This window comes from Capricornis sumatraensis, chromosome 3 (assembly GCF_032405125.1).
Source record: "Capricornis sumatraensis isolate serow.1 chromosome 3, serow.2, whole genome shotgun sequence".
NCBI classification, from domain to species: domain Eukaryota; kingdom Metazoa; phylum Chordata; class Mammalia; order Artiodactyla; family Bovidae; genus Capricornis; species Capricornis sumatraensis.
In genome coordinates, this window is record NC_091071.1 from 22,150,742 (window position 1) to 22,166,785 (window position 16,044).

The 16,044-nt window shown below is 48.4% G+C and overlaps 1 protein-coding gene across 1 annotated transcript in view; it reads right to left on the reverse strand.

Annotated features, from left to right (window-relative positions):
* Positions 1 to 16,044, reverse strand: part of EEF2K (eukaryotic elongation factor 2 kinase) — a 50,519-nt gene that overhangs the window by 16,236 nt on the left and 18,239 nt on the right. The window contains exons 3-12 of the mRNA XM_068967093.1: positions 15,887 to 15,947; positions 14,954 to 14,991; positions 14,461 to 14,632; positions 10,084 to 10,233; positions 9,725 to 9,857; positions 9,372 to 9,499; positions 8,478 to 8,679; positions 6,441 to 6,508; positions 1,602 to 1,679; positions 718 to 780 (exon numbers count right to left, since the gene is read on the reverse strand). Coding sequence (XP_068823194.1) covers positions 718 to 780; positions 1,602 to 1,679; positions 6,441 to 6,508; positions 8,478 to 8,679; positions 9,372 to 9,499; positions 9,725 to 9,857; positions 10,084 to 10,233; positions 14,461 to 14,632; positions 14,954 to 14,991; positions 15,887 to 15,947 — 1,093 coding nt within the window. The remainder of the gene's footprint in view (positions 1 to 717; positions 781 to 1,601; positions 1,680 to 6,440; positions 6,509 to 8,477; positions 8,680 to 9,371; positions 9,500 to 9,724; positions 9,858 to 10,083; positions 10,234 to 14,460; positions 14,633 to 14,953; positions 14,992 to 15,886; positions 15,948 to 16,044) is intronic.

Genomic DNA, 16,044 nt, shown 5'->3' on the forward strand with positions numbered 1-16,044 from the left:
TAAGTAAATATTGCATGTATCGCATGGGAAGTAAATGCCAAGTGATAAATAATCTGTGTTCTGGAAGCAGCAAGAGTCAAGCCTGCCCTGGTTATCAGGGAAGGCCTCTGGGGGAGGTGCCACGAGGGTCCAGCCCGGGAGAGCAGACAGGCTTTGAGGAGATATAACCACAGAGGAGGAAGGACCTTGCAGGTGGAAGAGACTTGCCTTAGTAAAGGCTGGAGGGCCAGAGGTTCAAAGTGTGGCTCAGAGTCAGCTAGAGAAGAAGGTTCCCAAAGCTGGTCTTCCCCACACTTCCCTGATGATAATCACCTGAGCTGCTGCTTAGAACTATTGGCCCGGTAACCTGGGGAGAGTTGCTTAAGACCCTCATTTTCTCATATGTCAAAAGGGGACGAATAGGGTTAGCCTGTCTCACTGGGTGGCTGCAAGAAGTGTTCATAAATTAATGTACACTGGAAGGAGCTGAGGGGCGTGGCCTCCAGGACAGGCCATCCTAATCTTTAATCCTCCCTGCAGATCCCTCAGCACCCCACCCAGGGCAGGAGCTCGAAAAGTATTTGCCAAAGGGATTGGCTCCTTTGCAAAATCTTCTTTTAGGAGACATATGAATTGCCCGGGCAGGCAGAAATGATGTGACACGAAGGGGGAGAAACAGAAAGAGAGCCTGGAAAAGATAAGCAGCAGCCACGATGAGGATTCCTGGGTGTGCATTACCCGTCCGGAGCTGCCCAGGCTGTCTTCATCCGACTCGTACCTCCGGTTACCGTTTGAGTGGCCCTGATGGAGGCAGAGATTAGACTGATCCAAACAGCGGCCCTTCCTTCCAAGAGCTGCTTCCTGGGGAACTGGCCCAGCCCTCCCAGGGGGCCCTCCTCAAGGAACTGGCTCAGCTTCCCCCCAAGGAAGCTGGCACATTTGTCAAGCAGAGAGGATGCTGGGAGACAGGCGGGACTGATGCGCTGGTCTCACATGCACATGGATGGAATGGATTCAAAGGCACAGGATCCTGGTAGGCAGGCACTGAAAAAACTGGGCCAAGTGCTTCTTCCCTTAGCCAAAGCTCCCATCACCAGTCTATATCCACAGTATCAAAGCTGAGACCAGAGGCTCCCAGCAAGGCTGCCTTGATGCCCATGTTCCATTCTGGCACTGGGCAAAACCTAAGCAGCTGATACTCCCTAAAATCGCCCTCACCTGAATGCTGCCGGGAAGACAGCTTAGGGCATTCTCCATTTTCCGGAGCCCTTCCGAGGGACTGCCGGAATCCTGTGCCTTTGAGCTGGGCCCGCCCACCTATACCAGCACCATTCTGGCCCACTGCCTAGCATCCTCTCTGCTTAGCAACCAGAGGTCCCAGCTTTACCATGCGATGTGTCCACCATTTTCAACCTTGTGTCTAATCCCCCATGCCTGTTCCCTTACTAAACTTACTAGTTCCCATTACCTGTTTTATCTTCTGCCCTGCATTTATCTGAAATGATTTATATATTAATTTACTGTATGCTCTTAAGACCCACTCACATTCCCCCCTAGTTCTCTATCCCTCTAGACAACTAGGCAACAGGGGACTCTGTTCTCATTTCCTGGGGGTTCCTTACATGTTCTCTGGGCTCTGGGTCATCCAGGTCACCCCGCTTCTCACTGGGGTATCCACTGTCCCCACTGTTCTCAGAGTCCTGTGGAGAGAAGATGGTCCTACGGTCTCAGAGGTCCTCTGAATATCTGGTGTTGATACCTTGAATCTCATCCATTTGCTCTCTCTCCTTTGCCCCATCTCCTCACTTAACATTCTCTTCCTCCTACTTGTGTTGGCTGGGTAACAAGGGAGCAGTAAGAAATAGTGGTGAAGAATGTGGGCTCTAGACGCAGACTCCCTAGGCTCAAATCCAAGCTTTGTGACTTGCCAGTTGTGACCCTGGACAGTTGCTCAGCCTCTCTTGAGCTTGGTTTCCTGAGCTGTGGGAATTCATGATAGCACCTATATCAAGGGGCTCTGAGGATGAAATGAGGTGTCACACTCAGAGTGTGGATCATATTAAGTGCTATTATTAAGTGACTCACCCATTTCACAGGCAGAAAAACAAACACTCGTTTAAAGGATAAGATCCAAGGATAAATCCAAAGAATGCTCAAACTACCGCACAATTGTACTCATCTCACACACTAGTAAAGTAATGCTTAAAATTCTCCAAGCCAGGCTTCAGCAATATGTGAACCGTGAACTTCCAGATGTTCAGGCTGGATTTTGAAAAGGCAGAGGAACCAGAGATCAAATTGCCAACATCCACTGGATCATGGAAAAAGCAAGGGAGTTCCAAAAAAACATCTATTTCTGCTTTACTGACTATGCCAAAGCCTTTGACTGTGTGGATCACAATAAACTGTGGAAAATTCTGAAAGAGATGGGAATATCAGACCACCTGACCTGCCTCTTGAGAAACCTATATGCAGGTCAGGAAGCAACAGTTAGAACTGGACATGGAACAACAGACTGGTTCCAAATAGGAAAAGGAGTATGTCAAGGCTGTATATTGTCACCCTGCTTATTTAACTTCTATGCAGAGTACATCATGAGACACGCTGGGCTGGAAGAAGCACAAGCTGGAATCAAGATCACCAGGAGAAATATCAATAACCTCAGCTATGCAGATGACACCATCCTTATGGCAGAAAGTGAAGAAGAACTAAAGAGCCTCTTGATGAAAGTGAAAGAGGAGAGTGAAAAAGTTGGCTTAAAGCTCAATATTCAGAAAACTAAGATCATGGCATCTGGTCCCATCACTTCATGGCAAATAGATGGGGAAACAGTGGAAAACAGTGGCTGACTTTATTTTGAGGGGCTCCAAAATCACGGCTGGAGAAGGAAATGGCAACCCACTTCAGTACTCTTGCCTAGAAAATCCCATGGATGTAGGAGCTTGGTGCAGGCTACTGTCCATGGGGTGGCAAAGAGTCGGGCACGACTGAGCAACTTCACTTCACTAAAATCACTGCAGATGGTGATTACAGCTATGAAATTAAAAGACGCTTACTCCTTGGAAGGAAGGAAAGTTGTTACCAACCTAGACAGCATATTAAAAAGCAGAGACATTACTTTGCCAACCAAGGTCCGTCTTGTCAAGGCTATGGTTTTTCCAGTGGTCATGTATGGATGTGAGAGTTGGACTATAAAGAAAGCTGAGTGCTGAAGAATTGATGCTTTTGAACTGTGGTGTTGGAAAAGACTCTTGAGAGTCCCTTGAACTGCAAGGAGATCCAACCAGTCCATCCTAAAGGAGATCAGTCCTGGGTGTTCATTGGAAGGACTGATGTTGAAGCTGAAACTCCAATACTTTGGCCACCTGATTGGAAGAGCTGACTCATCTGGAAAGACCCTGATGCTGGGAAAGATTGAGGGCAGAAGGAGAAGCGGGTGACAGAGGACGAGATGGTTGGATGGCATCACTGACTCAATGGACATGGGCTCCGGTGGACTCTGGGAGTTGGTGGACAGGGAGGCCTGGCGTGCTGCGGTTCATGGGTTCGTAAAGAGTCGGACACGACTGAGCGACTGAACTGAAAGCCCTCTGCCAAAACTGCACAGATCAGTTGGGCATATTTTTTATTCTTCTAGATCTGAATTCTGTTGTAAAAAGGAATCTGGTATAATTCAGAATTTCTAAAACCTCAGTCATCTGTCTATCACTGTTGAGTTGTGGTCATATCTGCACGTCACCTGCATCACTGTTCAGCTAAAACTTTTATTTTTTTCCTTCTTTATTCCACTTAGAGACATTTCAAGTGCACCTATAAGAATAGACATTCTAAAATGAACTCCTGTGCCCCTGTTGCTAAGTTCCAACAGCTCTTAACACTAGGCCTTAGTTACTTTAGATCTCTTATTTCTAAAAGGAATTGAAACTTTTCTGTTAAAATGTAGACTTCTTATGAGTTTCCTCCTGACTCTGTTCACTTCTTCCTTGAAATAATAAAACTCCTCTCAGGAATTCATACTTCTCTTTTATCATTCTTCCTTAAATAAACCGTTTTATTTTACTTAATATATTTTTAAAAGCAGCTTGGTATCACTACCATGAATGTGAACCTTGGATCAGTCTCCTAGACAGATGGGAGCCGTGGGACACACAGTGGAATCCTTGGCCTCTGGTTTGGCCAGGAATCTGCTCTACCCCAAGGAGCTGTGTTACCCTAAAAAGGCCTCTGCTCTGGTTTCCAAGCACACCCCAGGCTTCCCACTGCCCTCCCCCAGGCCTTGCTCTCTGTGAGTCAAATAGCTATTCTATTTTTTTTTTAACTATTTCAATTTTAAAAATTGAGATGTAACTTACAGACAGCTAAACTGAAGTGTTCAGTGTGCTGAATGAAAGGCTATTTTTGAAATCAGATCACAGGCTATACTCAAAAGCTGCAGGCAGCCCCTTCCTCACACCTACTCTCTGCAAGACCTTGGGCTATGTGTCCCATCCTTGGTAACCACCCCTAAGCCAGGCAACAGAGTGCCTTACTCAAACCCCAGCTCTGCACTTGCCAGCTCTGGGACCCTGGGCAAGGCAGCCAACCTCTCCAAAACACAGTGTTCTCATCTGAGAAATGGTGGAGAATAACATGAGGGACAGCAGTACGCAGAGGGTTCAAGGCCAGATGGCCTGGGTTTGAATGCTGGCTCCATCGCTGATTGACCAGGAGCAAGGAGCTTACCTTTCTGTGCCCCGGTTTCCCCATCACTAAATCAGGGATAATGAGAGCACTGCCCAAGCAGAGCTGGGGACAAGCAAGTGGCTGAGGCAACAGGTGGGAGGGAGTCTTTTTACCTTGCTAATCTTCTGAACCTTTTCCTTTCCAACCTACTCTGAATTTCTAAAATTCATCCTGATTCTAGAAAGAAAAGTGAAAGTCGCTCAGTCATGTCTGACTCTTTGCAACCCCATGGAATTCAGTCCCTGGAATTCTGCAGGCCAGAATACTGGAATGGGTAGCTGTTCCCTTCTCCAGGGGATCTTCCCAACCCAGCGATCAAATCCGGGTCTTCCACATTGCAGGTGGATTCTTTATCAGCTGAGCCCCAAGGGAAGCCCTAATCCTAATTCTAATTCTATAGTAAAACATAAAAGCTATTCTGAGAGAAGTAGCAACTATTATCTACCTCACAAGTTATGCGAGAATTAAATGATAATTATCTACCAGACTCTTAAAACTGTCTGCCTATAGTGACAATTCCATATGTGCAGCTCTTTCTGCTTTCTTCTGTCACTCAAGAACTCTGCAAAGCAGTCAGGAGTGAAGCTGAACCTTCGGAGCTGAGAGGGCAGCTTAAGGTGCTATTGGCCTGTGCAAGTGTGACATTTCTGCAAAGTCTGTTTTAAAAATTCTGATGAACTTCTTTTTTCACATAACTTCTTTTTTTCGTATGTCACATAACAACAGGCATATGTGAATCTACTCTTTCAACTGTAAATTCTATGAACTCCAAATGCAGAATAATTATTTCTGATGAAAATAAAGGGTTTTGACTGAGATATGCTGCTGCTGCTGCTGCTAAGTTGCTTCAGTCGTGTCTGACTCCCATAGATGGCAGCCCACCAGGCTCCCCCCGGGATTCTCCAGGCAAGAACACTGGAGTAGGTTGCCATTTCCTTCTCCAATGCAGAAAAGTGAAAAGTGAAAGTGAAGTCGCTCAGTCGTGTTTGACTCTTAGCGACCCCATGGACTGCAGCCCACCAGGCTCCTCCGTCCATGGGATTTTCCAGGCAAGAGTACTGGAGTGGGGTGCCACTGCCTTCTCCGTGAGATATGCTAGTCAGTGTAAATTATTCACTGGATTTCAAAGACTTAAAAAAAAAAAAAAAAAAACTTTTATTTCTTTATTTTGGCCCCATCATGCAACACATGGGGTCTTAGTTTCCCAACCAGGGATGGAACCCGTGTCCCCTATGGTAGCAGTGTGGAGTCTTAACTAACCACTGGACTGCCAGGGAAGCCCCTCTAATGAATTTTTAATTTGACACTATAACATATGTTCCTCTGAATGCAAATATGTCATCTACAGTGTCTTACAGCTGAATCACGAAGAGGCTGTAGGAAACCTGTTCTGCTCATCTGACCTGGGAGCGTCACGGCTGCCCGTGCTGTGCATTGCACACTGGACACCCAACATAGCTCCTTTCCCCCCAAGACACACACACATGGCAAATCAAACCCAGGCCCGAGCCCAGTGTGTACCAGAAGGTCTCACAGGAGCTGATTTGGATTCTCTGCTCTAACCACCTCCGGAAACTGAAATGGACCCTGCTCTTCCCAGAGGCTTCTGCCTGTGCCCTCCTGCCAGTGCCCCCAAGCAGACCTGGGCTGCCCACCTCTGAATCTGCCGACTCACCCTCAGTTCCCAGAGGAGGGCGTCCACTCCTACCCACCCCTGCTCCCCCAGCCCCTCCACTCACCCGGTGGTTGTCCAGAGGGTCCTGGTCTCGAGGTGCCATGTTATCGAGGTCGCTGAACACAGGCCAATCTGGGCAGGGAGAAGACAGAGCAAGGCAGCAGCTGCATGGCTGCAACAGTTCACAAAGTCCATCTAAGCCGTCTACAGCTGCCACCAAACCTTTCTTAGTTTAAATTTATATTTATTTTTGGGGCCACACCACATGGTTTGCAAGATCTTAGTTCCCAGCCCAGAGATGAAGCCCAGGCCCTTGGCAACGAAAGCACAGAACCCTACAGAAAGCACCATTGAAAGCACCACTGGACCCCTAGGGAGTTTCCAAGCCTTTTTTATTTGACATTTATAAAGTACAAAAACGGGAGAAGAATGTTGTTGGCACTTGAGAGGCCACAGTTCTCTGAGAATTTACCCGGACTCTCTACTTGCCAGCTGCCTGTACTTGTCCTGAGCAAGCAGCTTAGCTGCTGCGCTGCCTTGGGGTTTCCATAAGGCAAATAGTGATACAATTGTGTAACGTACTGATCAGCATCATGTGCTTGACCTATGGTCAGCTGTCAATGAGGTGTAGTTGTGAATGAAAAAAGAGGCATTTGTCCATTTGGGGTACAAATGGGAGAAGCCTTAGATGGTTTAAAACCCAACAGTTTCCTGGCAGATTCCAGTCTTTATCTCCTGTCCCAAACTCCCACTAACCAAATCTGGCTTGTCTGCTGTTTTTATGCTTTTTTTAAATAACCTTTTCTTTTTTTTTAACGTATTTATTTATGTTTGGCTGTGCTGGGTCTGTGGCCGTATGCGGGCTCTTTCTCTAGTTGCTACAAGCGGGGGCTACTCTCTGGCTGTGGAGGGAGGGCTTCTCCCTGCAGTGGTTTCTCTCGCTGTGGAGCATGACCTGTAGGGCAATCAGGCTTCGGGAGTTGTGGCGTGTGGGGCTCAGCAGTGGCGGCTAGCAGGCCCCCAGAGCACAGGCTCAGTAGCTGTGGTGCACAGGCTCAGCTGCCCCGGGGCATGTGGGATCTTCCCGGACAGGGATCACACTGGCTTCCCCGGCACTGCAAGGTGGGCTCTCAACCACGGGACCACCAGGGAAGCCCTCTTAGATAGTTTTTAAGAAAGGTTTTCATATTTTTAAATGGTTGAAAAAAATCAAACCTACTTTGTAACATGTGAAAATTACATGAAATTTAAAATTCAGCAACCATACAGTTTTTTGGAACACAGCCACACTGATTTGTTTTAAATATTGTCAATGGTCGTGTTTATGTTGCCCACATAGAATAAAATATTTACTCTCTGGCCTTTTAAGAAGGAGTCTGTCAACTCCTGCTCCAGACTATTCCCAAGGCCTTTTGTTGGTGATGTACGGGCTTCTTTAAAAGTTCGTCCTCTCCTGCTCCCCTGGGGCTTCTTTCAGCTGAATGACTGACCAGAGTCCTGCCAGTTCTTCAGCTCAGAACCATGGAGTCAGTCTTGCCTCTCCTCTTTCCTGCTGTTCCCACATCCATATCATAAGTAAAGTCTGTCCATAACATGAGTAAACTCTGTCACTTCAGCTTCAGAAATTATGATTGCTGTTTTTCTCCTGTGACCTAATCACATGATACTAATTGGTTTCTGAACCCTGAACAACCTTCAGATTCCTGCAAAAGCCTTCTTTGGCTGTGACAGACTTTAAGATACTAGTCTTTATTTGCTAATATTTTATTTAGAATTTTTGCCTTGTATATTTATAAGTGAGGTTGGGATAAAAGTTTTCTTTTTTGGTGTTTTGTCAAGTTTTGGTGTAAAACTTTTTGCAAATTTCAATCACTCTGAAAAATGTTACCTTGTTTTCTACAATACAGGTGGTTTTTACGGCATTTGGAGGGCTGTGTCTTGAAAGTTTATTAAAAGAACTTATCTATAAAGCCGTCTGGGCCATCAGTCTCTTTGGTTGGCATGTCTGATTTTCTAACAGAGGTGGAAGCCAGTTTAGCCCTGTTCTACCTGGTGCTTGCCTCCTCCAATCACAATGACCAGGGGGCAAACCATCACTTACGGAGGTGGTCCAGTTTCTGGCTCTGTGGCGTGGCTGAAGACGGCGAGGAAGGGAGAGAGTCAAAGGTCACGTCGCTCATGTTGTCATCTCCGGAGTTCTCTGAGAGGCGAAGGAGCAGTGGGGGCCGGCTCCCTGAGAGGGTCCTCACCCGGGGGCTCCCGCACTTTTCCTCTGTACCCCTTAAGATGGTCTTGGCTGACTGCTGGAAAATTAACAGGGACATGCACATCACATAGGCACCTTTTGGGAACAAGGGGTTCTTCCTGTTGCCTGTTGGTCCCTCAAAACCTGAGGCCCTTTCAGCCATAGAGACCTTAGGGACTGGCAGAAAACCTAAAAATAATCAGTGGGGGATTAATCTGAAGGCCTCTAAGAAGGGGCATCTGGAACAGGAGCTCAGAGGGCCAGCACTCCCAAAGCAATGGCCACCGTTCATGGCCCTGAGCTGGGGGATGTCCTGCAGAATCCCAAGCTGGTCTTTGCCAACATGGTCTTATATCTGGTCCACGTACTGGGGGTGGTAATGGGGGTACAACAGGGACACAGAGAGGTGCTCAGTGAGCCAAGTTCAAGTTTCATTTGTCAACACATCAGACAAACCACATACCACACACCCTACTCACTATCTGTACACACCTGGTCCCCTCACTGTGGGCAAAAATGGGCCTAAATCAAGCAGACCCCAATTCCTCTATTAGTGGGGCTACTTAGGAGGGCTGTGTACACTGGCTCAAAAGGGGTGAGGGACACAGATGGGACTAAGATTCTTCCAGCCACAATACTCTTCAATTAAGCACCGCAGGGCCTGGGCCACCAGCGCACAGGAAGCACACTTTTCTGGTCCTGCAGCAGAAGGGCCCTGCCAGTCCACACATGCTCATACTGGGTACCTACCAGCAGCTTGGTGTTCTGATTCACTGCATCCCTCTCTCTTGGGGACAGGTCAAAGGGAGCGAGGCCCATGCTCTTGCAAATCCGGTTGCAGGCATGCGAGTGGAAGAAGAGGGCCATCCCGCGGACACCTGAAGACACAGTGGGGGATCTGGAGCATTGCTCTGCTTTGGGATGGGGGCAGGGCAGCGCTGAGCACCCTAAATATGGCAAGGGCCAGACATCCCAGGCTCCCATCTCCACAGTCTAGGGCAGGCCCATATACCACCTTGGCCTGCTTGCCCAGGTGAACAAAAAGCCTGGAAATTTTGCAGGAAAGCGTGGTCTCTGAGGCCATGCTGGCTTTCCTGGCCTACCTAGATTTCCATCTCCAAAGTCAGTGCCCCTCTCAGTGTGGATCTGTGGGTCGGTGTAGAGATCACCCACACCCTGGATGTCCACCACAATCAGCTGGTGGCCGGAACGCTCAAACGTGAAGTGGCTGAAGGCCTGTGGGGCGAGAAGGAAAAGGTGACTGCAGAGACCAGGCTGTGGGCTGCGTGGACACCGGCAGGCACTGCTCTGACGGGCTGCGGTATCCCAGCTCTGCCCACGTTGGGGGCCTTTCTCTGGAGGGAGGAGTGTACAGAGGCAAGGACAAAAAAGGAAGCCCTACTGTAATTTGGAGGGGCCCAAGGTCTGCTGAGATGGGACACGGGGCTCTGCAGGGGCCTACCTGCGGCGTCAGGCGCACGTTGTCATCACGGACGAAGCCTGAGTTGGAGTTGTACTTGATGTACTTGCCCTCGATGTAGTGTTCCAGGTGGAACAGCGGCCGGCCCGGTCTCTCCTTCAGCTCTATGACGCACATCTGCATGATGTCCACCTGGCGGGAGGGCGGGAGGAGTCAGGGGAAGGGCAGGGCCCACCGGGCACCCTCCTCTCATAAGAGGCTGGAGCAGAAAGGCTGAAACTGCTGATTGTCCCCAGAATCCATTCCCCTTTTTCTTTAGAATGAAAACCCCTGCTATGGCATGAATGGATCCCTCCAAATTTCATCTGTTGAAATCTCAAGGCTCACAGGTGATGGTATTAAGGAGGTGGGGCCTTTGGGAGGTGATAGGGTCAGGAGAGAAAAGCTCTTGTGAATGGGATTAGTGCCCTGAAAAAAAGAGACCTCAGAGAGCTCCCTCACTCCATGCAGACTGTGACAGCAAGAAGGTGCCAGCATGACGCTGTAAACCCATTCTCCTGTATTTTGGACTAAGACAATCTGAGTTGTAACACGATGCACAGCCAGCCAGCAGCGATGGCATGGCTTGGCTTCCCTTGCAGCTAGATGTGGCCATGTGACTAAGCCCAGCCAATAGGAAGTGAGCAGCAGGGATGATGCAACTCCAGCCTGCCCTCTCCTTCTCTGGCCTTCCTGAGGCTGTAAGGTGGACATCTGCCAGTGAGCCAGAACTGACCATGCGGTCCAGGGCAACTCCTGGCAGATGGCAAACAACAACACAGAAGGAACCAGGCCTCTGGATGACAAGGAGGTGAAGCAGCAGCCCACCCTGAGCCCCATCTAAGTGAGGCTACTCGATGAGATGGAAGGAAAGCATTTTGAGTTAGCACACAGATGTGAATCTGCCTGCTAAGCAACTTAGCCTGCACCTTGTGCTAATACAGAGAACTTGGGCAAGTTATTTCCCCAGTTTGTGCCTCAGTTTCCTCATCCGTGGAATGGGTGTAAGGATGCAATCTGTTGGTACAGGAAACAGTCTGCCAATGTTTGCTGATGTCATTATCATCAGCAGACACAATTCTAGAGTGATACATACCAAATCATAACAACGGTTCTTTCCCTATAAAGGGAAATCACTGGGAACTCAGACATTCTCTGCTAAATTTTGCACCAAGAGTATGTTTAATTTTGTACTCAGAAGAAACTGTGTAAGTACTGTGCATGTTTGTAATGTAGGATAGGGAAGAGCTGGGACTCTAACTTTGACCTGTTACACAAGGTCACACACATGGTACCTTGTCCCCATCGAAGCCACCCACAACAGGAGCCACGTCTGGGTTTCCCAAGGAAATGACCACCCAGGAAACTATTTGGCTGGGTCAAGGAAGACAACAGCTGCAGAGGCCAAAGGGGTCCAGAGCTGGGAGCTGAGAACCTCCCCAAATGTGGCCTCAGTTCTGAGAACCAGCCAGAGGGGAAGGAGCAGCTGGTTCCCAGTGGATTCCTGTCCCCAAAACTGGCTCTATCCCTACAAGAAAGCATGCTGCAGGGCCACTGGCTTGGCCAGGAGGCAACTGGGAGAGGGTCAGTGGCAGGGACACATCCTCAAGGCGACGGCCAGTTCCTCCTCAAACCACCACATTCCTCTCCCTTCATCAGTTCAACCACCTTATTATTCACTGAGCACCTCGGCACTGGGATAGAGCAAATAAGACAGATAAAATCCTTGTCCTCAGGGGAGAGAGGCAACTGAAGTATACATGAATAAATACATGAATAAGACTCTTTCAGATACTGCCAACTGCTCTGAAAAAAAGAAACCAAAACAAACAAAATGACATGTCAGAGGGTGCAGCAGTGGAAGGGTTACTTCATCTTCATTTAGGATGGTCTAGCACAGCCTCATAGCTCAGTCGGTAAAGAATCTGCCTGCAATGCAGGAGACCCGGGTTCGAATCATAAGTCGGGAAGATACCCTGGAGAAGGAAATGGCAATCCACTCCAGTATTCTTACCTGGAAAATTCCATAGACAGAGGAGCCTGGTGGGCTACAGTCCATGGGGTCGCAAGAGCTGGACATGACTTAGCAACTAAACCACCACCACCAGCACAGCCTAGCTGAGGAGGTGACATGAGCTGAAACCTGAAATGTAAGGACTGAAGGGATCCAATGATGCAGCCTTGGGGCACAGCCAGTTCAAAGGTCCTGAGGCACTAACAAGCTTAGGGAAGAAGGGAAAAGGGGCCAGGCCTGAGTGCATGGAGTCACAGCCCCTGAGGGTGGGAATGTGGCTTCCTGTGTTCACACCAAGTATGCTTAATCAAGGGCTCTGCAAACACTAGGCACTCAATAAATTCTGCTGGTTGCCTGGAAATACGGCTCTCCTGAGGCACTCAGAAGATGGTACCTTATAGCTAGCAGGTGCACCAACAGTAGGAGAGCTGAGCTGTGAATTTAGGCAGAGCAAAGGCCTAGCTCTATTTTCTAGCTATTTCCTCAAATGCATGCAGGCAACAGGAAATTCTGCTTGGCCTCAGGTCACCAATACCCTGGGGGCTCAAGTGAAGAAGCCAAGAGCAGGGGCTTGGAAAGTCTGAGCTTTCCAGGAATAAGCCCTGGCTCCATCCCTGCCTGTTTGGGCAAGAAACTTTACCCCTTTGTGCCCTAGGTTCCCCAGGGACAGATAAGGAATCCATTCCCCATGCCCTCTCCTGCTTCTTCTTGGGAGACACCAATCTCAGCCCACCTAATCTAAGAGGAAAGGAACCATAACCCTGGCTCTAAGGGTGGATACAAGGCTCAGGCCTGCCCAATCTGCATATTCCCACCTCCTGGCCATCATGATTGGCTCAGTGATAGGCATCTAACCTAATCAAGCCAATGAAATCCAGTTCTGAGACTTTCATAGAAACTTATGGGAAAACATGTCATTCCATCAAGGTTGCTAAGAAATAGAAAGGGAGCCTGCAGCTACTGGGGTCAACATGTCACTGCAAGTTGAAAAGTTGCCTAAGTGATGCCAACACAGAAGAACATTGAGGCTAGAGCTGGAGGAAGACTCCCAACAACCTCAATTTGGTCCTGGATCCAGCTGCGTCTGTGTGTATGCATGCTAAGTCACTTCAGTTCAAGTTTAGTCGCTCAGTCGTGTCCAACTATTTGCAAACCCATGAACTGCAGCACTCCAGGCCTCCCTGTCCATCACCCAAACCCTAACCCTAACCCAAACCCATGTCCATTGAGTCAGTGATGCCATCCAACCATCTTATCCTCTGTCGTCCCATTCTTCTCCTGCCCTCAATCTTTCCCAGCATTAGGGTCTTTTCAAATGAATCGCTCTTCGCATCAGGTGGCCAAAGTATTAGAGTTTCAGCTTCAACATCAGTCCTTCCAATGAACACCCAGGACTGATCTCCTTTAGGATAGACTGGTTGGATCTCCTTGCAGTCCAAGGGACTCTCAAGAGTCTTCTCCAACATCACAGTTCAAAAGCATCAATTCCTTGGTGCTCAGCCTTCTCTATGGTCCAACTCTCACATCCATACATGACTACTGGAAAAACCATAGCCTTGACTAGATGGACCTTTGTTGACAAAGTAATGTCTCTGCTTTTTAATATGCTATCTAGGTTGGTCATAACTTTCCTTCCAAGGAGTAAGTCACTTCAGTCATATCCCGTTCTTTGCAACCCCATGGACTGTAGCCCACCAGGCTCCTCTGTCCATGGGATTCTCCAGGCAAGAGTACTAGAGTGGGATGCCACGTCCTCCTCCAGGGGATCTTCCCAAACCAGGGATTGAAGCTGGGTCTCTTATGTCTCCCGAATTGGGAGGTAGGTTCTTTACAACTAGTGCCACCTGGGAAGCCCCAGCTGTGCCTGCAGTCAGCCCTGTTTCTCAATTATAGGAAGCAATCCATTCCCCTTTTGGATTAAGCCTGTTTGAATGGATTTCTGTCATTTGCAAACAAAAATCCTGACGAATAGACCCCATGTGTAAATGAAATAAAAATATTCCAACTTCCACCAACCTCAGAGCTCAGGGTTTTTTTAATTTTCTTTTTCTCCTATTTTTTGGCCATACTGTGCAAGCATCCAGGATCTTAGTTCCCTAACCAGGGTTTGAACCCACGGCCATTGCAGTGGAAGCATGGTGTTTTAACCACTGGACCACCAGGGAAGTTCCAGAGTTCTGTTTTTAAGAATAAATAACTTTTGGCATACAGAGCACTTGACCTGTCAGGCTCCATAAACAATGGGTTTTATTAGCTGCTGCTAAGACAGAAAAGAAGGGGGCCTGCTGACCAGCACCTCCATCACCCTCAGCTCCAGATCTGGGCTGCGCTGGTGTGGGAATGTGGAAGGCAGGGGTGCCACACACCTGCTTGGGGGGCTTGTGCCGATTATATTCCTCTCCCCAGAGCTTGGCCTCCATCTGTAGACGCACGTCCTCGAAGTACACATCCCTGTCCACGGACTCGATGTAGCGCTTTGCCACGTAGTTGGAGGCCCCCTTCCACTGCTGGGTGTGCAGGAAGTTGGAGAGTTTCTTCCTGAGGGGAGAGGCATCAGGGAGCCTGCCTGATGGGGCTCACTGGGAACCCAGTCCTAGTCCTCAGGATGGGGAGACCCTGCCTGATCTGGCTGACAGAGTCAGGAATAAAATGCAGGAGGTGGGAGGGGCTTCCCCACCCCGCAGCATCCTTCAGAGATCTGGGAAGGGGGCTCAAGGGACAGACTCCCTGTTCTGCCCACACCCATCCCTACAGCCTGGCCCAATGTGTGGTCCAAGAAGAGAATGTCACAGAGCCCCTGCTCTCAGGAGCCTGAGGGCATCTGGGCAGGGCCCCCCAGAGGCAGGCTGAGTCACTTACGTCCTGAAGCACTCCCTCATTGCTCCCCGGCCGAAGGGCTGAAAGACATGACGCAGATATGTACAAACCTCATGGACAAAACGGTGAGCTATACATGCACTGTATGTGTATGGAGCTGCATTTATATGGAGTACAAAAATAGGGAAACCAACCTCAGGTAACAGAATTCAGAGCAGTGCTTACCCTTGGGAATAAAGGAGAAGTAACTGGGGCTGAGAGGGTCTTCTAGGGGTGCCAGTGATTTTCAGTGTCTTGATATGGGTACTGGTTACATGTGTGTTCACTTGGTGAAATTCAACAAGCCATACACTTTTCTGAGTGTGCAACACACTACAAAATGCTTCACAAATCAACCCTGGTGCTTCCTATGCAGGAACTTCTCTATTTTCTAGTTGATTCTTTTTTTTTGCAACCTACTGAGTTCATCTTGTTAGATGAACAGTATTAAGTGGTGACTTGCAATTTTTGAAAACTGATATACACGTTCACAGTTCATTGATTTTCAACAAAAGTGTCATGAAGAATCTTTTAATATATATGATCAATATATGAAATGTCCAGAATAGGTAAATAAACAGAGACAGAGGTTAAATTAGTGGTTGCCCAGGGCTGGGGAAGATGAGGGAATTGGAGCCTGATTGCGAATGGGTATGTATGAGGTTTCTTCTAGAGATGGTGAAAATGTTCTGGGACTGATCAGGGTGATGGTTGCACAACTCTTGACTATACTAAAAACCACTGAGCTGTACACTTTAAATAGGTATGTGACATGGTGTGTGAATTATATTCAATAGGGCTGTTATAAAAGATAAAATAAATACACAACAGAGAGTTCCCTAAAGCTTAAAAAAAAAAAAGAAAGGATGTGGAGGAGAGGGAGCGGGCACTGCAGCTGGTCAGCCTGGACCGCACTGGGCTCGAGGCTCTGCTCACCTGAGACGCCATCTTGATTAGGACTTCATCCTCCACCCACTCGCCGGTGACAGCATTGTACCTGCAGAGACCAGAACCCAGCCCAGGGCGCAGTGTCCATCACCTGATCCTGTCACTCACTGGCTAAAAGCAGACTTTTCTGGGCTTCCTGTTGCTCT